Source organism: Taeniopygia guttata, chromosome 2, assembly GCF_048771995.1.
Source record: "Taeniopygia guttata chromosome 2, bTaeGut7.mat, whole genome shotgun sequence".
NCBI classification, from domain to species: Eukaryota; Metazoa; Chordata; class Aves; order Passeriformes; family Estrildidae; genus Taeniopygia; species Taeniopygia guttata.
In genome coordinates this window covers 16683023-16706347 of record NC_133026.1, presented here as the reverse complement: position 1 = coordinate 16706347, position 23325 = coordinate 16683023, and the positions used below count along the sequence as shown (strand labels likewise).

The 23325-nt window shown below is 39.5% G+C and overlaps 1 protein-coding gene across 13 annotated transcripts in view; it reads right to left on the bottom strand.

Annotated features, from left to right (window-relative positions):
* ABI1 (abl interactor 1) overlaps positions 1-23325 on the bottom strand; it is a 76499-nt gene that overhangs the window by 50124 nt on the left and 3050 nt on the right. For all 13 annotated transcript variants that reach the window (XM_030264473.4, XM_030264474.4, XM_030264468.4 and 10 more), the window contains exon 2: positions 3013-3180. In XM_030264473.4, coding sequence (XP_030120333.1) covers positions 3013-3180 — 168 coding nt within the window. The remainder of the gene's footprint in view (positions 1-3012; positions 3181-23325) is intronic.

Sequence of the window (23325 nt, the reverse complement as noted above, 5' to 3'; positions counted from 1 at the left end):
TCCCTGGCACAGAAGTCAGGCTGACAGGCTTGTAGTTCCCTGGGTCCTGCATTCGGCCCTTGCAGGATGGCATCTAGCACATTTGCTAAGTTAATGCCATCAGTGAAGTCTTGATGCTCATGTTGGTGCAAAGTACACACTTACTATCTTCTTCCCCTGCAAATCCTGCCTAGCAGGCTAAGTAGGATCCCTTGTACCAGAAGGGTTTTCAAACTTCTCCAGAAGAGTCACCAAGTCTCTGCTCTGCCATATTAGAGCAGCTTGGAAAGCTGAAGTCAGCCTGGCAACGCTCCAGGTCAATATGAAGGATTTAAACCAAAAAGCTGAGCTCTATGTGTACAGCCCCCTATACTGGGTGTAGTAAACAATCACATGGCAGATCACTCCAGACCCAGGCTTTACAGCTTGAAAGACAACTCTAGCTACAGAAAACACAGATGCAGCTGGGCAGGTTTTTGCTCTGGCTGCTATGAGAAAGCCATTCCCGGAGCTGTTCACTGCCTCCACCTCAGGAAAGTGCTCTCTCACCACACTGCCATTACTCATGTGAAGCCTCTGTGTTTGTGCTCTACCAGAAACCAAAGCCAAATAAATTTTTTCCTATAAAACCAAGCACAATTTCCATTCGTAAAATTAGGCTCCAGTAACAATATAACACACTAGTCCATCACCTAACTTTTCATGAGTGCTTTTGCCAGTGAAGAGGATACAAAGCTAGGAAAAATACAGGGTGGCTACTAATCAGGCTTAGCTATCCAGGGATTTAGCTTAGAGTCATTCTGGAAAACATGCATAGTGAACTGAAAAACAGTATGGAAACAGAAACCGTCTGGGCACAGAAGAGCCACAGGACTTTCTTCCTTAGAAGAACTATCAAATTGTACCTTATTTCACAGAGAGCTGCTCTTTTTTACAAACCCCAGAATTGAGTAATTGACCTGGCAATGCCTCAGTTCTGTGTTTCTAGACAATACGTCTTTCATGAAAAAGAATGCTATTTTGAGAATTTGTTCATCCTCATGCTTTTGTAACATGGAAATATTCACAATTGATACAGGCACAGGGAAGGAGACTCTGGAGATCCCAAAGCATTTAAAAACAGTCTATCACAGGAATTGTACAGCCGATTTAAGAAAGGCGGTTGAAGCATTTGAGCAGAAACACTTCAAAGCAAATAGCTGAGCTGGTATGTGTGCATTATCTATATCCAGTTTAATTCTACAAAATTAGTGTGCAGAGGTTCATTTATAAGCAAGGATTAGTTTCAGGCAAGACCAACCAGGACAGAAACTACAAGCAAGTGACCTTGCTAAACACTCCTCAAAAGCTTTATAAAGCACTGATTGTTCACAGCCTTTAGCAAACAGTTCATGTATCAGGTGACTCAATAGCTTTCAGCATAGTGCCTTCAATCCAAGTAGCAAATAATACAGTGGGTTAACACCTTTTATGCTAGTATCAAACATTTTGGCTTTTTCCATGGTTAGCCATACTAGTGGGCCAATGAGAATTTAACAATAATCGCTTCACACACACACACACACACACTGCAGCTCTCAACCACTTAAAAAAATATGTGCTCAGTATAAGAGGGCATCCAATGCTTCAGAAAATCTGTAGATTCAGTTCTTTTTACAGCCATTTCTTAAAAGGTAGTTATAATCCCAGCATCTCTGAATACTTAACAGAAAAAAAAAGCTTATCTACAGCAATTTAATTCATCCTACTTTCCTGTTTCAGTGGCAGGTACTTTTTAAATACTTCACACAGCTTTTAGCATTGTTTAGTTCTCAGCACATGTTAACCTCACATGCCTTTTTGACAGGTTTGTTACTAGGAGGGCCCTTCCATATACACTGGAATCTTCTCCCTGCTGACATGCTTTTGATAAAACCACTGTGCTGCCATTTCACAAATATGTTTAGAAACCACAACTCTAAAAAAAGTTATCAGGGCTGGGAAGGGAGACAGCAGAGACCAAAAGAAGCATCTTATTTCACGTATTTGGTCTAAGGTGTACCACCAACAGGATGCTGGTTGACCAACTACTGTTTTTAATTCACTGGCTGCACTGAAGAACCTTTTAGGTTGCATCCTGTGCTATTTTTTTACAAACCCAGTGAAGATCCAACTGAATTTCAGTACGAGTATGAGACACTGGGCTTTTAACGACTCCCTCAAGCCCATTTCAGAACAGCAATGTAAGGGTGAAATAACGGAGTCCTGTCCCTGCCTCCATTGGCACTAGCGTGTCACACACCTGGTTATGCAGCAAGCCACTTCCAGATTAAACACAGCAGACATTTTTGGCTGAGTTAGCATACAATCAGGCCAATGATCAGGTACAAGGCAGGCAGCAGCAGCAATGCTTCCCCCCACACAGAAGCAGGCAGCCAAGGTGAAGCTTCAGCCAGGGAAATACAGGCTGCCACAGAGAGGGATAGACCTATACTTTCTGTCATCTGTTGCCATGTCCTCACTGCAGAAACGGCAACTGCAGTCACAGTTCAAGTCAGGTCAGCTCACTCATTCAATTGCCTTGGCTGGGAAGGAGCTTGGCTTGAGCAGGTAGTGGCAGCATGTGAACCCCTCTCCCCTTCCACACAGCACATGAAATTGTATCCTGCAAGGCTATGAAAACAAATGAACTCACTGCATGTGTTAAATAAAATACCATCTCGATACCACATGGCACTTCTAACTGGATTTCCTTCAGAAACAGAATCCTTCTCTCTACCCCCACTTCAAGCACAGCTTCAGATCTTGAAATCTTAATAATTAATTCCTGCTGTAAATCAAATATAATTCCAGCATTCTTGATACAGGAACTATTTTATTTTGGTCATGACCTTAATCACAAAACATGTTTCATAAATATTAGAAAGAAAAAAGCCTTACCATTTTCTATCACAATAAAGAAGTCACCATAAACCATCCAACTCAATAATAAAGAGACACAATAATGCCTCCTCCAACACTGCCAGTCCTCTATCAAAAAAGAAAAGAGATTACCTGGGAGATATGGTTGATGGAGGACTCCATCCTCCGTAGCTGGGACGCTTGGATGTCCAGCAGTTGTAATACATTGTTGGCCAGTGCATTGATCTGATAAGCAACACTGGCTAGAGACTGAGTTGTGTAGGCTTTGGTCTCTTCTAATGCTTTCCTTTTATCTGGAGCCTGTAAAGCAAAACAACAAGACATCTGCTTTAGGCCAGGAAGAGGATGGGGAAAAAGAACAGGAACAAAAAAAATACAACCTGTATTTGGAAGAATCTGTAATCAAGAAGATCTGCTGAGCAGCCAAAGTACTTGATCTGCATGAGATTTTAAAAAATCTCTATCATACAGAGGCAAGAAAGTATTTGAAAAATATTTAACAATAATAAATTTAGATGCTGAGAAACAACTCATTCAGTAGGAAAAACAACACTACCATGATTTGTTGGAGTCGCTTTTCTAAAGCCTGTACAATCCCTCATTTCTCAAAAAGCTTCCAAATCCCCTGAATTACCACTGAAATGTTCCTTCTGCCATTTCTTATGAGGTCATGCAGCCTGGGCTAATTAAGACAGAAAAATATTTTCCCACAGTTGAGTGCCCCCTATTCCACATGCCATCTACAAAGCCCACCTTCCAGCTATCCTGGCTACTACTCCAACAGACTAGGAGAAGGGTGAGTAGAGCATCAGGATGGCACAGAGGCCTCCTGCATACAGGAGTACTTGTTAAATTAACCCTCCTCACACAAAAGCTTAATAAACTTTCCTTGACAGCTGAGAAAGTTCATCACTGACTGAAAAGACACACATATGGAGATATTAGAAGGGAATATACACTTTCCCCTGAAGGGCAAAAATATAGGAAAAGGGTAACCTTCCCACTGAAATCACACCTTCCTAAGGTAAAGTCCTCAATCTGTCCTTAGGGGTGGCTCCCAAGCCAGAGTGCAAGTTACTGCTCAAGATCAGGAACGGCTTACATGCTTACATGACTTGACTTGCACGGCCCAAGAAGGCCCTCCTCTCTGACAGGATGGGAGATACCAACACCACCTCTACCATGAAAACACACAGACAGAACTTTTGAAGCACTCCCTGTATCACAGCTTAGGAGATGGCAGTGGAGGCCATGTATTTTATCTGTTACCCAGCTTGCAAACTGCAGCTATCCAGAATTTCCTTCCACTTACAAGAGAGATGCACTGCATAAGGAAGAGTTTGTGGTACACAATGACTCAGTGCTAGTTTCTTCCCAATTTCATGGATTTGTGGAACAAACAGTAGACCTCAGGAACCAATAGAAAAAGTCCGTGCTAATAGCCCCTTCTAATTTTATTGTTGATTTATTTGAATAACACTCTACACACATTGTATGCAAGAGTTACAATGTTAAGCACAAAGCAAAGAAACAAAGACATTCCATTAGCATTCAACTGAGCCCTATGTTTTCCAGTTTCTTTTTTAAATCCTGTCTCTTATTTTTAAGAAGAAAACCAGAAGGCAAGCTGTTCATACCCATTATAAAAGTTGCATCATTACCTAAATACTGCAACATGTTATACTATGTTACATTTTGCTCATATTTTTTAAACACCGGTGAGATCCCCCCAATGCAGGAATTTTGTTCATATTCATGACTAACATTCCTAGCAATGTTTGACACTTATTAGTGACACTTGACACTTGGTTAATGCCATCCTTCAAATGGAATTCATATACAGATGTCTTCTAAAATGTGAAGCAGTAGGAACAGTTCAATGTAATCTGCTGCCAAAAGGCATAACAGATATTGCATGTACTACATCCAGACTACATGAAACACCATTTTTTAGTATTTCCCAATGCAAACAGAGCTACCTTTCATCTAAAAAAAGTATTGACACTTCTAGCTGTCAGGAAAAATTAATAAAAGTCACTTTGCTTCTTCAGAAAATATAACCTGCAAAAACAACTACTAAAGGTTCAAGAAACAAACTTCTGAAAGCTGGCTTTCCAAAGAGGCATTTTAAACTTCAATTCACAACTAGAAGTAACTTTAAAAATATTGTCCTACTGAACTACAGCCTAAAGAAAACAACTGATAATTCATACTTGAACTTCTGCCACCATGGAAAATGGTAAAAACGCAGGTAGCAGATCAGCAGTGTCTGATAAAAAGATTTAATGAACCAGACACAACCAATAAAGCAGCAGTCAACATTAGTGTAACTTCATATAAACTCAAGTGGAGATCTGCAGCCTTTACTCAAGCAGTTTTCTTATTACAAAGTTTCAATTAAATACTATTAGGCTAAACACTAAGAGGTGATAAAATCACAGAACCCCATAGCTAAGTTGTGTCAAAGAAGAAAACTTCAGTGTATAACAAGTTTCTTTTCATCTGTAATGATTTGTTGGTTAAATGTCTTGCACTCGTTTGCCTAAGCACCAAACGTTTTAGTTATTTGCTCAAATTAATACTTTGGCAGTAGGATTAAATGACCATAGTTGAGATGTGGAATGCATTTCATGTCCTGTAAGAACTAGATTAGGAACATTTTCAAGCCTTGCAGATAATTCAGACAATTTCAGTTTGCAGATTAAGAGTTTACCTTAGAACTACCTTGACTGTCTTTTGCATTATTTTAATGTGAACTGTTCGCATCCACAAAATATAAGCTAAAAGCTTCACAGACAGCAAAGGCAGGAGAGAGAAGCCAAGAACTGTGTGACAGAAACAGGAGGGAGCATAGAGTTCCAATGTGCTTCAACTGTTACTTTCACATCTCTTTTTAGGCAAAAACTAAAAGCAGACTAGAAGACAGCACAGCACACGTGTTTACATTCAACGTAATACATAAGCACTAATTAACTACTCAATTTTGAGACAACACAATACTAAGATTGTCACCTAACTTATTTCTAATGGTTCAGAATTACTTTGCAATCTAGTATTAAAAGCTTCAAAGAAATTGTTTTTTCACCAGCTGTCCTTGATATAAACTAAAATCTCCCCCCCTTTAGTAGCAAAGTGGATATTCTGACAGAACATCATAGCTTTTGAAGTTCCCCTCCTGTAAGCTCCCACCTGTATCCCCAATTCACCATTACCAGCCATGTGACTATGACAAAATTGTTGTTTGAAACTGCTTTCACATAACTAGATTTAATACTAAAAAAAAATTAAAAATACAGCCTTTCATGTAATTTAATGGTGTACATAAAGAGAGAGTTAAAACTGCATGGCACTCCACAATGCATACCATGTATTTCTGTCAAATGCAACTTGTATTATAAAGCTTCCTTGAAGAGTTTACATAAATACTATTGTAAAGTCAAAACTGGTTCTGCAGCCAAGGAATTGACACAATAAAAACAGAGTAGAAGCTTAATTACTGAGTCCTCAGTTCTGTGACATGTCAAGGCCAAATTATGAGGAACCTGTCCATTCACCCTACAGCTGATCTTTACAAGTCACATCTTCCCCTCTCCAAAGTGCCACCCACACAGGCACACCCCCACAACACTGTGTGTGCATTGTTCAAACCATCTGCCCTCCCGGCTCTCTCTCAGCTAATTCCCACCATGTGTCAGTTCATACAGCACACAACTGCATGTACAGGCTCCCTCCACAAATCTCATCAGCTCACATTGCAAATCATCTTCAGAAGTCAAACTTTCCCCTGCAAACACACAAGTCCATACCCCTGCTGTCCAATCTCTCTTCTCCCTCTTTTAATTTCAGTTCCATTTGCTGTACTTGATACTCCCTGTAAGGTAAATTCCCCACGAGAACAACTGGTTCCATTTGACAAAGGTCAGAAAGCAGCTTATCAGATCACACCAAAGCTGGCTGGCCTAGCAAAAGCAAATCAAAATGCCTCTTTAGTATGTGGCATGGGTTGCTCCACATTTTGCATCTTCAAGCTGTTGGAATATGTGCAAATTCAAGCACAGAAAACCTCATCCAGTATAAACTACTACCATAGAACTGCCCTAAAGCAGCCCAATAATCAGCAAGTTAAACAGAGCTCTAAAGGATTGAGTGCTCAATAGCTGTTCAGATGCTTGGAGTTCTGTTGCTGGGCTTGATCACTCTCAGCAATCAAACTACAGGAACAGCTTTACACTCAGTTCTATTTGCTTTTGCTGTCACTACTTATGCACCTTTAAAATGCAACACTGCAGTACATTTTCGTTTGCTTCACAAGCAAATACAAGAAAATTGTTTAGTTTTACCCTTCGGTCTTTTTGAGAAAGAATTCCACCTATAATTAGCTAATTGAAGATAAAATTAGGATTACACAATCAGTTGCCACAGGAATTCAGCAATCTCTATCATGCATCACAGAATGCAACTATGCAAAGTCATCTATTAGTATTCTCTTTTGTTCATCTCATCATGTATCTGTCTTGGTATTTACAGAATGCTTTCTGATAAAGATAACACAAGCACTACAGAGGACAGTTTCCAAGTCCTGTTTTCTTCACTAAGGTCTTGCAATTTTAGCTCAGAGATCCATATCAAACCACCCAGTCAAAATTTTTATCTTATGGGCTTATGTTAACTACAACCTACAGCACCTAATTTTTCAACTCAATAGGAAATACAGAATGGTGAAGATGTACATTCTGGAAGTGGCTTGAAGACTCCTAGACATCAGTACTTTAACCTGCCTGAGAAATACCTGGGGACACTTCAAAGTGAAAGGAATGGATTTCTGAAAAGTGGTTTCCACACTCGGAAAACAGGAGCACACCTCCCTAAAGCAAGGACTTGTAACATTATGTGGAACTTCAGAGACATGAGTCTGAAGTTACTGCTTCACTGATCTGATAAGGTTTTAACAAATCAAAGCTGGTCTTGAGGGTTTGTTACTTCTAACGGCAGAAAGCTTGGACATCTCTAAACTACTCCCAATATATGTTTTTACACCAAGTATTTCACATCCAAATATGCCATATTAAATATAAATACGCCATATACACTACATTAGATTTTGGCTCGGGAGCTAAATGTCATTTATATTGAATATCATGTCCCTAGATCACTGTAAAACTGAGAAGCTACATACTGAAATAAGTAGGTACCCCACAGATACAGGTTCTCCCTTATCTGTTTTTCATAGAGCTTGTCAGACTGATTTGCAAACACACTGCATCATGGTAGACTTTTTGGCTGTTACTGATGGTTATTACATCAAGGGTATAGGTTATAAATTAAAGAGAGACATACTGGCAAGTCACAGCAGCAAGTGCCATAAGTTTCTATATTCCGAAGAACTTTCAGGAGCCAACTACCTATCTGGAAGCCATCCAAGAAGATCTACACAGACTGTGGTTATTAGTAGCAGATACTCAGCAGGGAGCATTCAGGGTTTTTATCACCACAGATACAACCTTAAGAGATATACGATATGACATTCCAAAGTGGCATGGGAAACTAAAGTTTCAAAATTTATGAAAGAGGTTGCTTACATGACATATGCCATGCAAGTAAAAATAAGAGTATCAATCAGGTATGTCAACTGTCTCCTGTAACAGGTTTACAGTACTTGTGCCGTCCAGTAATTCCAATGAAGAAATTCTCTCTGCAATACATTAGACTAGGCAATACTTCAAGGGGATGGATGATGTGCTGAGTGCATCCAAATACCCACAGAGTTGTATCTGGCCTGGAATTCATCTGCCTACAAGTTGGACTGTTCTTCACTGATCAGCACCCCAATTCCCCCATCAGAAGAGTTAGCTCAGAAGCTCAAACTCAACCCTTGTCCAACGTACTAGGACAGGAGAACCCTCCCACAGCACCACAGACAAGGCTGTACAGAGTTACCAGTACACTTCATCTACTGTCTTTCTTCAACTTAAGCAGATCACTATCCGTATGCTTGTTACTGGAATCACTTGCTCTGCCGTTCATATCGTTATTATCATCAGTAAAAACAACTCCGGGAAATTTAAAAAGCAAGCATTTATGTGGGGACAAAGAACAGGAAGGGACTTAGTCCAAGTACAGCCTGTTAAAATGACAGGACCAACCCAGCCTCTATACGAAGCAGTACTAAAGCCAAAAAGCAACAGACATTCCAGACCACTGGCAAATCTCAATTAAAATTCTGTATCACAAAGATCAGTACTAAAGTTCATGCAATACAAAAATGTTCAAGGTTTTACTGAAGTGATTTTCATCATAACTTGTCATTTTGTTGTAGTTTTCTACCACTCTTGAGTTTGTGTAATTTGTGCAATAAAAGCTCAAGATTTTCATTACCCCATAGCCTGCAAGCTATTAATAGCAACATATTGCAGTCACTGAACATGCCCACCTCCTGTCCAAGGCCTCTCCAGGGGGCTGGCAGTCAATCCTTCACTGACAGTGGGAACAACAAGAAACGGAACACACTATTCAGCACACTTCTCTCTTAGTGAGATATAGTGTCAAATGAAAATATAAAAGCTCTCGACCACTTAAGTAACTAATTGTTCCAGGAGCATGGAAAAATCTGAAATCTAGGTAAGGTACAGAAGTATGCCTAACCATTAAGAGCAAGACAACCAAGACACCTCTCACTATGGAAACCCCAGAACTAAAACCAGCATGGTTAATATTCTTCCAAGTTCATTCAGTAAACAGTAATTCTTTGCATCTACTAAGGCAGAAATCCTCAATAAACACAGCAAAGCTAGCATCTACCACTCAACTCCAGGGAATTTCCTTCCAGCATCTAAGACAAAAAAACCCCACTGGTATGAAATAATACCATGTCTGTTGAATTTCTCCAGATAAGATGCAGTAACTCAGCTAAACAAAACACAGAAAAACTGGAAGAACTTGATATCTCTTTTCCCCAGGTAAAGACATTGCACAATAAAGCTGGCATTCATTCAAGGCCAGAAGATGAGATGATCATCACCACCACTACACCACAATCCACAAACAAGATTTCAGTCTGTTTCTTTTTAGAAGCCCTATCTTGACAAAAAACGTTGACTAGTCAGCTTCTTTATCTCAAGGGTCAAGACACACACCAAATTATTGTTTTACAAACACACACAGCAGCGTAACCAGAAGTGCCTGTAATTCCCAAACTCTGTTTCAGACAAGCCCTTCCCCCAAATCCTGTATGCACGAGACAATCAGCTAGAAGCAAATCCTTCATTTCCATCAATAATATTCCCCTGACCAGTTCTGAATAGCCTTGATAGCAAATTAGCATTTCTATGGGCTGAGACCAAATTTAGTCAATCTCACTGTGTCTTTGCTGATTTTCTTTTACCTGAAAAGAAAGTTGGTTTGCATTCTGTTGATTAACTGTAAATAGAAGAGTCTCAATTTTTTAAATTATCCTCTCTTTTGTGGAAGGTAGAGAGAGAGAAGCTTCTTTATTAAGGGGAAAAGTTAATTCTTATGTAAAGTTTAAAGGATATACATATATCATATATATACACACATACACACTTAAACAATAAATTTTAAAAACAACAACAGAGGAATTCCATTTTAATCCAGGCTGCAAACATTATAGCAATAAATAAATCTCTCCAGTAGGAATGTGATTTATAAAGCAATGCAGACTCTGACAGATGGAGCTTGGGAAGGTACATGCCAGCTGCTCTGTTAGAAGCATTTTCCGCCCAATGCAACAAACAAGGTTCATGTTGGCTCTGGACTAAGCCACTCCCCTTATTAAAAACTTATATATATATATAATTTATATACAATATATTAAAATACTGTTGAAAATGTAATTTTCAGTTCTTCTGCCAAATCAAATCAAAGAGATGCCTCAGTAAATATGCTGGCACAATACATTGTTACTGTCAGTTGTCACAGTCTGTCTATACAACCATAAGGGCATGCCACACTGAACTCAAGTGACAGAAGCAGACATGCCCATGTGTCATTTTCACACAACCCTTGTACACTCAATTAGTAAGGCTTCAAAGCTGCACATACAGCAAGGGTAAGAAATTTGGTCCAAGTCTCACATTCTCTGTTTTACATGATTTAGACAGTATAAGCTTCAGTACAGAAACCACATATTTCATTCCTGTAAAGCACTGCCCAATTAGCACATACAGTTGCTTCAAAACTGCACCTTGAACTTTCTTGCAGTGTCTGATTTGCTTTATGACATCGAACACAATTTTCTTTAGAGCTGACATAAAGCAGGCTCTGACATCAGAGATATCAGCCAGAGCTCCAGAGTGTTTGATTCATCATCCCTAGAAGTATTTAAATGACATTCAGATGTGGTTTACTAATGGACTCGGCAATGCTGGGTTAATGACTGGACTTGATGGCCTTAAAGCCCTTCTCCAATCTAAATAACTCTGATTCTGTGATTCTAATGCCATCCTTGGACTGTCAGAAAAAGAAATCCTTGGCAGAAAGAAATCCTTCCATAGCAGTCTTCTTCCTTCAACACTAACAAAGCTACACAAGGCTTTGGAGCGTATGACTATTTTGGTACACCAGACAATAGCGAATCAGAGAACTTACAGAAACAAACAGAATGTCTCTCAGACATAGATTTTATAATAGGGCTAGAAATTAAAATGTCTTTGTTTACTTTCTCTGATGGCACCCACCCTCAAATATTAAATCATCTAGTAAGACATGCTCCTTGATAAGTCAGAGACTTATTTTTCTTTTTTTTTTTTTGTTGAGAATAAGAAGGAAACACTTTAGTGTTTACTAGTTACTTCAATATCCTCTCTCTGATATAGTGGCAGCAACATAGAACCCAACTCAAGTTTCTCCAAATGGAGAGGAAAATCAGAACTTTGATACACTTTCATGTCATGCAAGCCTTTGAAACCAGACAGCTCAGAGTCACCTGCTTTGGGGCAAAGCTTCTCAGTTCACTCCATGTGAAAAAGTTTCATTACATTCATAACAACATTTCCTCCTATGGATTTTGTTTACCTCTTCAGTTTACTCTCAAGGACTGGTGACTGCTGACATGAAGTTTTTATTTCTGTTTTGACAAATCAAACTGAGGGTCTAAACCCAGAATACAGCAAATCTTTATCTGAAGACAAGGAACATGCTAAAATTTGATGACTTCAGAGGTAAGCTTCAAAGACTACCTTATTTTTTTCCCCAATTCTCACTCTCTAAGCAGGCCTGGAATCATACTAGATATCATTGAGCAAGCAAGGTTAAAACAATGAGATTCAACATAAATTATCAAATTACAGTCTCATCTAAGCATGTCCTAGTATCACAGATTATTATTAAAGATGTTCCAGTATTCTAAGGGTGGCTATGAAAAAGATGGAATCTCCCTTTTTACAAGTCACTCCTGGGGAGATTCCAATTAGACACAACAGGAAAAGTTTTCACAATGAGAACAACCAGTCAGTCACTGGAATCATCTTGTCAGGGAAGTGGTGGAATCCTCAACACTGGACATCTTTTATATTCAACTGGACAGGGTGCTGGGCCATCTTGTCTAGATGATGCTTTCTTTTGCCCAAGAAAAGTTGGACCAGATGATTATTAAGGTCTCCTTCCAACCTGGTATTCTATTTTATGTCAACAGTGCTCTGAACCCATACAACAGCATAACCTCAACATCTGTGCACAAAACAAACACACTGAGCATCAGCATCCACTAATGGATTGGTCCAGAAACAAGGAGGCTCAAAGCTACACTCTGCACTGCAACAGGTTCTTTCCCATGTCAGAGATGCTGCAGGACAGCAAAGCAGTGAGGGAAATGGGAAAAATAGAGCACAGAAAGTCATTAGCAGGCCTGTCCAGCTCCAGGGAGAATCTCAAGGCAACAAAATGTAAAGCCAAGAGTTACACCGGCCTTTAGACAATCAACAAATTTCTGGATTGCACGTGTTCCTAATTCAGGAACAGTTCTCATGTTTAAGAGAGTCACTTTAGACACACAGCTGCTGCCCAGATTTTACAGTTCAGCCAGTTCCCAAACATCACAGTATTTTTAAAACAAAGAAAACAATGGCCATTATAGGATCAAATTCTCTACTCATGCTTTGTATCACTACACTGCTATTTAGTGTCTTGAAGATGAATATACTCAGTCCAGCAGAAAATCATCACATATCTCACTATACTTAGCAGCGCACTTAGACCACAAACTAGTGGATTCCCACAATTTTGTAGTAGCTTATTTCTCAGCACAAGGCATACTCTCACATAGCATACATGCTATATAGTGATCTCATAGCAATAAAGTAATGGACTGCAATACAAGGAATGATTGTTTTCATAAGAACTTGCATCTAATTGATAAAAATCAACCTAGTTTCTGTTTCTATCTGATCACATGAACAGCAAATACTGCTCAGACTTTGACATTCTCCTGCACCTGACTGTATGATTTTTATTTGATAGTGGCTGCAAGCACACTACATCCAGCTTCTGTTTGCATAATTATTTATATTATGTTAAAATTTTATCCTATGGTTAGCAACAACATTCCAAAGCCTTACACACAGAAGCTCACTTACATAGAGGGTTATTTAAATTGCAACAAGTAGAAATTTATCCCCTCTAAAAACCACACATAACAGAGCAAAATAGATGGCTCACAAGAACAGAGGAGAGGGAGTAGGAATGGCAAGTCAATTTGGCAAGTCATTTCTTTCCCCACCAAAAAGTGAACAGAATAAATAACCAGACCTAAATAAATATGGTAATCTCCACATCCAGCAATAGGTAAAAATTAACTTACAGAAACCAACAGAACAAAGCAAGCAAATTCTTTAATAGGAAATACGGCATCAAGTTCAGAAGTGAGGGAATGGCTTGGCTTTTCTAAACGAAGTCCTTGGTGAGACAGTTGCTGTGCTGTTGGCTAGTACAGCACTAGCTCAAGTGAGTAGCTTTCCCTAGAAATACAGCTGCAATGCCTTTTGCAGACACAATTACAGGAAAGTTTTCTAATCAGTGTTGAAATTGCACTGATGTTTTTAAGATGCACCTTCACATTATTTTAAAGACTGCTTCCTCTTCATGTACAATGTAAAGGGCAGATTTAAGCATATGCAGGAGGTGCAGATGGAGCAGTTGTGCTCTCATCGTACAGATGACAGCAGAGCTGCATTTCCATGCAACCAGCTACATAAGAACAGTCATATCCACATCATTCTCTGTCTCCCCTCGCAGCAAAAACAAAACCTGAACTATTCTATTTCAGCACTTGTCATAGGGCCATCAGGACACCTTGCTATCTCCTCTGTAATCAGCTTGAGTGGCTTTATTACAGCTGCAGAGGAGCTGTGCTCAGAGAAACAGTCCCCCAACAACAGGAACACATCACCACAGTTGTGTATCCACCCATAACCCACACTGCCACTACCTCTGCATCTGTACACCCTGGAGGAAGCTGGGTTAAGACACAGCGGAGGCCACGGGAGGACATGAACAGCAGTGGAGCAGCATGTGGGATGGTGGAGCTGTCATTTCCTAATGCTTCAAAGCTCGGGATGGCCTCTCTACACTGCAAGAGGCAGAAGTAGTATCCAAGAAAATTTTATGCCCATTAAGTCCACTTACTATCAGAGATAAGATTCTCACTATGATGTGAGCATCTGCAAGTAAGCCCAGGACTGAAAAAATTACATTTCATAAGCTCTGTTCAAAACTCTATTTTAAAACAGCAAGAAGTGTCTGTGTCAGTAAAGAGAAAAAATGCAGCTGTACTCTAAAAACATGCTCTTGGTTTTACTGAAGAATACACAGTATTTACATGTAAATGAAATCCTGCATGAATAGGGGGACAGAGAAGAAAAAACTTTTTATACAAAACCAGCCTAAACACTGAAAATATGTCCAAAGCAGAACTGGAGACTGGTCTTTTTACCACCTCCCCTCCCCACCAGCTCTTGGGTTAGGGGACTGCTTTTTGGCTTCCTGCCTTGTTATTTTTCAAAGGAAACTGGATAGAACAAAAAACCAAACAGACCGACAATAAGCATGGTTTCTGTTCAACAACTACAGAAATTGATTTTGCTATTCACAAAAATAATTTTCTTATCATCATGGATGGCCACATTTTTGCACCTATTATACTTAAATGATGATGTATTTTTCTCAACTTTCACAATGGTTCCTTGCATTTAATCATTTTCTGAAGAGGCAAGAAGCTTAAATGAGCTTTGCTCATTATTTATGTTCTCTATTTGCCTAACTCCTGCACAACTGCTCCATTAAACACCTCTTCCCCTCCAAGGCCAATTTTAAAAAGCCTCCTGCTTTATGAGACTGACAAGTATGACTCACAGTATTCCCCACATTCATTCCCCCAGGCCTCGTGGGATGTTACGCAGCCAGCAAAAGTACCTGTTCCAGTTCATACTCCCCCACGCCTACTGCTGCTGCAGTAAGCTCTTACAGCAATCTGGGGAAAAAGTAAAGCTATTTCTCTGCTGCAGGCAGGAAACAAATAGTAACAATATTTGCTTTTCATATTGTCCTTCTCAGCACCACAGTTAGCAAGAGAGAGTGGCTAAACACATTGAAGGAAGTTACACACTCTCTTCCCCATTCTTCCTGTGCTCTCATTCCCATCAGATATTTGGGAGTTTCTCAAGACCCTCAAACTGCTTCTCAGTAATCCTTCAAACCATTCCCATTTTCTTCCCATCAGCAAGGCAGAAAGTTATTCAACATAAGATTATCTACTCCTAAAGTTCCTTCCATGCCCAAGGTACACATAAAAATACTCTACACATATGACATTCAGGACCAAAACCAGCAACTTCTCTCTCCAGCAGAAAAGCAAAATCAACAGGTACCATACCCCTGCACACTTGGCTTCTATCCCCAGTAAACAAGCTTCTCTCATAATTACATAATACCTCCCTCAAAATACCCTACCAAATACCTCCCTCGGTCTCTGAACAGTCAATATGCATTCACAGCAGAGAACTTAGAAGAGCTGATTTTACAGTTTGTGTTCATGGACAGTAGGTTTTCCAAGAGGGAATGTGTGCTAAAAAGCTTTCCACTGGCTGTTATCATTCTCCACTGGTTAAAGGACAGATTGAGAAAGAAGAATAAAATACACATTTAGAAATGACAGCCACTACTGAAGAGATACAAGATTTCTTAAAAAATAAGCTGCATTGTATGAGCCAAAGCTTCAAATACATCTACGGCAACAATTTCTCTAACGTTCAAAGTTAAAGACACCTTAGAAATTAGATTAAAAATCTCTTGCCATTTAAGACAAATCCCAGGACTACTGCGGCAACCACATCATTTCAGTGCTGGGAGAACATATGGTGCTGCAGCAGGAAACACACCCACGGTATTTGAAGAGAGCCCTTGTAGAGCCAAGCACTTCCAAACCAGACACATATTTTATCTAACGCAGCTAAAGCCAGGAGTGTGCATCATGGAAACAACAGCTCCTCCCAGAGATTTAAAAATCCTGCAAGTCAGACAGCAAAGCAAAAGCTGAACAATCCCCAGTCAGGTGTCAAAGATCTTGCCAGCATAAGTGCATTGATCCTATATCTTGCTACCATATCTCTACTTGTTAGTCTGATATGCTCTGGACCTTGACTGAAGCACCATCCAAGCCACCTGCCATGAGGCTTCCCAGTGAAAACCCTGGAGGTTGTAACCATATTTTATAAAACCCTTTAAGGATCAGGTCCAGCTCTGCTTTGTGGACACATGCATGTTAAAAGAACACCATTCCTCCTGACACTTTCACTTTCCTTCACTGCTACGAGAACCAAAGCCCTCCAAGCAGAGGAGGTTTATTATGCCCATTTTACTCATTAGTCTCAAAAGAGGAACAAAAGAACCAGTTTCCTGGAGAAGACAGGTTTCTCAAAAAGGAAAGGCCTGGCTGCATATAAATATAAGAGGCCTCCTAAGAATTTTATTAATACTGAGAATCATGTCAGTCCCATTTCACATTGTCTTCCCAGCTGCTTTCCATTTCCTCTGTACCCTGGTCTTCATGGCTTCCTCACGTAGTTAGAGACTACTGCAAAGATAAGGCTTTTGTCTCAACTCTGTGCCAACAAAGATGATTTTTAAAAGAAATGTGTATGTATGTCTTCAGTAGCTGCAGGTTTCAAATTACTAGCAAACCTAAGCTAGTAGAAACTGTTTGCCGGAAAGGCATAATGAAAAATAGCAGCATAATGTAAATTGCAAAGGAATAAAATATGCAGTTTAATATTAGAGATTAATTAAAAGAAATAGGCAAGGGAGAATAGGTTTTCAGATCTGAAATGAGACAAAGTCAGCAACATGAAAGTGAGACAAAAGGTCTAATAAGTAATCTGCAGCAAGCAGAAGACTTGAGCAGGGAGAGAGAAATCAGCAAATTCACATTCAGATCACGGCCTAGGAGAAGCACATGGAAAGAGAGAAACGTCACTAGTAATATTTAGTGACATAAGAGCAATTAACATTACAAGGTACATGAAAAGACAAGCCATGGCATGGCATTCTGCAGCTACTTAGATGTTCATGCAGTAATCTGATGCACCTGCCTGGATACCTTGTTCTTCTCTTGCCTATTTGTTTTATGCTGATGTTTTCTTATCATAAGCTCCAGAAAACGCAGAACTATTGCATGAGGGCCACAGCTCAAGTATTAACTTGTAGCACACCTGCTACAACAAAGTTAAATAAGATGCACAGCTGACAATGATTGCTGCAGGACAAATACTACTTGGCAGATTTGCTGACCCCAAAGTACAAGAAGATCAGAAAACGAAAGTGAAGATACGCATCTGGTAAAAGATTATCCAAGGGGAAAAAAAAAAGCCACAAAAATCCCCACACTTGCCTGATAAGGCATAGCTTATAAAAAGTATTATCACGTGAAACACCAGTGTGAAAGTAGCCAGTAGAGTCTACACTTTAATTCTTTTCCAGGAATTGTTATGCTTTGAGTGGTAAACAAACTTTTTTTTTTCTTGGAACTATTTATAACTTTAAGACCACCCAATAAGAACATTACCTTCAACTCTAAGGATGCCAAACCAACATTTGATTTAGTAAGACTCCTCTGTGTGAGTTCTGAGAGGTCTTCCTACTCTTAACAAAAGTAGGAACAGTACCACATTTTACTCATATTTGTCTTTGAGGTTACAATAAAGTTACGACACAGATGCAGTCTCTTCCCCATGAGTTCTTTAACTGTGCATCACTACAGTATCACAGCTTTCTTGCACATGGAGCAGTGTGCTTGCACTTTAACTTCTGCTGTATAAAGACGATACAGAATTGATTATTTTGGGCTCAGAGATGGAGGGATAACACTATCACAAATTTATCTGCTATCTTAACATAAGAAACCCAAGAAAGATGCAATCTCATTGCAGAAGAGACAACCTTTTACTGTTCTTTCAGAAGATTCCACAACGTCAGAAGATACAGCATGGCACACATCATCTGTGGAGGTTACAAAGAGACTTTATCATAGGGGAGGCTCAAACTAAGGGAAGTTTTGATTTTCAGATACTTTTTCAGTTTGCCAAACCCCAGCACTCACTAAATATATTTGATCTGGAGCCATTGACAAGAATATTATTAAAAATAAAGTCCCCTTTTAAGCAGTCTTTTTCAATGCTAAACTGACCTGCTTCTTTAGCTCAGTCAGCAGGTTACCTACCAATTCCAACTCACGTTAATACAAACTGTTGAATTTTACAAGTTGTACCAGAAAATGCTATACTCATGTTTCACTCCAAGTTGAAAGTCTCACGCAGGATTCCCCACCCCTCATTTTCTTCTGTCCTATCAGCATCATAGTAACAAATATATGTTCTGCAAAGGAAGCATGCATGGCTCCTGTTAGCAGCATTAAGGGCTTGCATAAGTAATGAGCAACACTACTTGTACAGTCTCAAGAAAAGGTGGCATCTACACTCTTATTAATTAACCCAAGGAAAGTAACACATTCCCTCTAAAATCAGGAGGAATGTTTTCCTCTGCTGCATAAAAAATTGATTCTTTAAAGAGCCCACCTGTTAGAAATGCTGCATCTTCTACTTCAATACCTGGCACTAAACTGATGAAACACTTGACTGAGCCTACCTGCAGCACCATCAGGACACACTGACAGGCTGGGGGTGCAGGAGGAAAGGCACATGCAGTACCATCTTGCTCAGAGCTGTGTTCTGGAGTACACCGAGACCTATTCTCCATAGCACCCTGGTCTTGGCTCTCAAGGGCTCTCTCCAAGTTTTGAGGTGCAAAGGGATATTTCTGCAACTACAGCAGACATCACGTGTCTGAGGCCACTTCCTCACCAGCATGGTTAGGAAAATGGAGGAACCAGACTGAGGCACGGTATCTACCATTTCAAATTCCACAGTCACTTTCCTTTACATAGGGGTGGAGGGAGGTGAGGATCCCTCTGACCAAGCCCACCCGCCTCTGTCACCAGCGCTTAGATTTGGGATTGGGGTGGAAGGAATAGCATCAAAGGAAGACCATTCTAGGGAACACAGATGCTAAAGAGAGCAAGAATGTTCAGGTAATTATGAACAAGCCTGGACACTGAGTAAGCGGTGTCCCACAAGCAATTTCCTACTGTGCAAGAATAAAAACCACACTAGGCTCCTCTAGACTGAAAGTCACTAAATAAGGACTGAACACAGGCAGAGAGAGCAAGATATCCCCTTATCCCTCAAGGGTGTCTTACTATGCCAGGACTGACACTTTGTCCACACAGCTGCCACCCCACCATTCTGTAGCTAAGCAAGATTTCAGTCACCAGAAATGTCAAACACAGACTGCTTTCACTAATGAGAAATAGAGCGGCATCTTCTCGTACTTCTGCCAAGACCCACCAACACACAGACAAACAGTACACTGTGAGCCTTATGTAACTCCTGATGTTGGCAAAGTAAAAAAATATAATCTCAAGGTTCTTATGAGAGGTAATATGTTAAGTTCTTAAAAAGTAGTTGCTGCTAATGAGTTCAATGATGGTTTCAGGTGCATATTTTCCCAAAAGAGTCATCACACTGCCTCTGTGTTTCTGTGCATACCCACCTTTTGCTGTGTTGCAGTATAACAGAGGCAGTCTGAAAAGGGGTGGGGTGGCAGGGGGAACAGCACTGGAAGTCCACACAATCAGGTTCTGTTCCCAAATCTGACAATATGTCCCTATATGACCTTCCATGAGCCAGTTACAAATTTCATGCCTCCACTTATGCTTTTATAAAATGAAGACACTTCAAAATGCTAGACAAATACACTGGGAAGTTGCATCAGTTCTTTTGTTTCAGAGTTCAGGGTTTTTTTTCTGTTAAACTTAGATGAGATAATAACATGAACTTTGCCCTCAGAAGTACAACACTTCCTACTCATACTTAGCCTGCTCCTGTACTCTTACCTTCATTCTCCACTTTATGAGACCTTCCCAAGGCTCATCTATTTTCTCTCTACCGGGAGCACTACTTACTGTAATAACCTCCCAGAGAACCAGGGGGAAGTATTAGATTGTTGCCCCATTTAATCATACTTCTTTCTTCCTTCCAACAATTCCACAGGACTGTGCACAGCAATAGCAGCACAGGGAGCAAGGATCACACTCGGCATACACTGACCCCAGACATCCTGCAAGCTTCTTCCTTCCAACAACGCACAAACAGAAGCGGGTGGAGAGCACTTCCCTTGTGGAAGAAACAATATGCACCTGTAAAAGCTTATCCCAATCCACTTTACTGCCCCTGATTAAGGTAGCACTTATGACAAATGGAGCAGGAATAGGAGACAACATCTTGCTGGCTTCTTAAGCCAAATATACAAAAATTCATGGAAACATTTCAAATTTGGAAAAGCTCATCTCTTATCTACCCCCTCTGGACACAAATTAGACCTACAACACCCTAGGGTATATTTTCTTTAAATTCAGTGGAATCACCTGCTGATTCAGTGAAGTTGGGCTACAGTCTTATTGCTGCCTATGAGTTAAAGCTTTATTTTCCAAAACACAAAGACACTTGCATAGGCATAGAAGAACTACGCAGGGCACAGAAGAGCTATAATCCTAACCCACCAGCATGGACCTATATTATTATTCTAAAAAAATCCCCAAAACCACACACAAAATAGCCAGTGCCTTTTACACTGCTGGCAAACATCTGCTTGAACTATCTTAAAAAGAACATTATTTCAAAGTATAATGCAACACCTTTTTTAAAAGAATATTATTTAAACCTACAAAGCATAATAGATGACACATTTGTATTTTATCTCATTGCTCTATAATTTTGTACTATATCTGGAGTTACAGAAAGTGAAATTAATTGGTTTTTTGTTGTATGTTCAAAATTTAGCAATAAAACTTGCAAAAGAAAAAAATTACTATATTTACTTTCAATACAAACTAATTAACCTAGGAACATAAAAGCATACAAGTTCTAACAGCACATAAAGGATTTGTATTAGTGACAATTTAAGAAGTTTATCCTTTTAGAGCAGCTCATTTCCTGAATTAGACATTCTGAGTGAACTTCTTTGTACTGAACTAAGTTAAGCCACTTTCCATGTGCCAGGCAATGAAATCGAGTGTCTGACCAGCTACCAATGTTTAAAGAAAAGCCACAAAAAAAAGGTTCATTAGTGTTGGAAATGAAATATCTACAGTAGAGAAGTGTAGAAAATCCAACTTATCAAGTAAAAATAGCTCCTCTATGCATCTTGGAAGATAACACAAATATTTATGAAACTTTCTGTATGCAACACTTCTGCTCAATGCCACACATTCACTTTTCCACCAACTGGAAAGATACTTTAATTTTTTTGCAATAGCAGTTAAACTGAAATCTGTCCGTGCTTTTGTCTGTTTTACCCAAAATAGCTAGTTAATTCACCGTTCAGTTTCCACATACCAGTCAGAAGCTACAGAAGGAAGTAACATGACAGAAAAACACACATTTAGGCAACACAGCACTTACTTCCTTAAAAGGTCTCTCAATTTATTTTTCTAAAGCTGCTAAATCTACCCACTTGAGACTATCAAGATGAGAATTTATACAAGGAGTGCAAGCTGTTTGTTTAGAGATTCTCATAGTCATATTAAAATTATATTTGAGCTTAAAAACAAAAATTAAAAATGGATCTTCACAAGTGGTCTAGAAGCTTGAGACTGACAAAAACTATGTATATCTGCATATGCATAAACAAGGTTATAAGGAACACTTGATTTAGACAGTAGGAGAGTTGTAAGCAGTGTTTTGTAGCACAGAGAGGCCTCTCTGGGATACACCAGTCAACTGAAATTCTTCAAAAGGAAGTCATCAGCGCAGTAACACTGCACAAGCTGATTTCCTGTGTCATTCTAATGCTTCACAAGCTAGTTACTCTAAATAAGTTCCTTAAAACATCAAAATAACTCAATACAGCTAGAAAAATGATTAGTAGATCTCTATGGAAGTTAGTATTTTTCAGCTGAAGAATCATAACTAGAACTGCAAATGCTTCAACTCCTAGTTATTTCTGTATTAAGTAGTACTGATCAAGCTAATACTGTCTAGGACACTGATGAAACTCCTCACTAGCATCTTCAGCTGTGTACTACAGGTTTTCAGATAGCCTTTTAGTTACAGGCACCCCAAAAGAGCTAGTCCAGAATATACCTGCAGGCAAAAGGATTTCGGGAAGACATCAGCTATGAAAACTTATATTTTGAAAATAGTTTTCTAGATTAATAGATCTATAGATATAAAAAAATATTGCAGAAGGCAAAAATATGCCTTAAAAATTTAAGGTTCAAAACCTGCTCTTAAAACTCTTCAGAGTTTAAGCCTCCGACCTGAAACAGGGATCTCATTTTCTACCTGCTTGTTATTGAAGCTTCCAGCCAGAAATATCACAAATTTTAAATACTGTCAGAGATTAAACACACTAGCGTACTAATAATGCCCTTTTCCTTCTATTCAAAGCCAAAACCACCACCAAAACATCACAATGTTCATCAGTTACTATTTCTATATTTGGTTTTATTTTTTCTGTCTCACTTTTTCTCCCATCCCCCTTAAGACTGCCACTATACAGTATTTTCTTTTTAGCAGTGCAGGTTTTCCTTAGAAGCTTATCTGCTCTGCTTCTCCTGAATTCTTTTCTCTTCCTAATAAATAAACTTCCTAGATAACTAGAATACACACGATCTGGAGGGCAAACTGCTTTACCAACGGCATTCTGATATAGTCACAGTGTGCCTCAACAAGAAACTGCTTCCTGCTTTTCTGAGCACAGCAATTTTCAACTTGAGATTCCCGAATGCTGACATCTTTCCTAAATGCTCCAGTAAAAGGATACTTGCTCTCCACACAGCTACATTCACCATCAGGGAGGTAAGTTCCAGCCAGGTGAGCG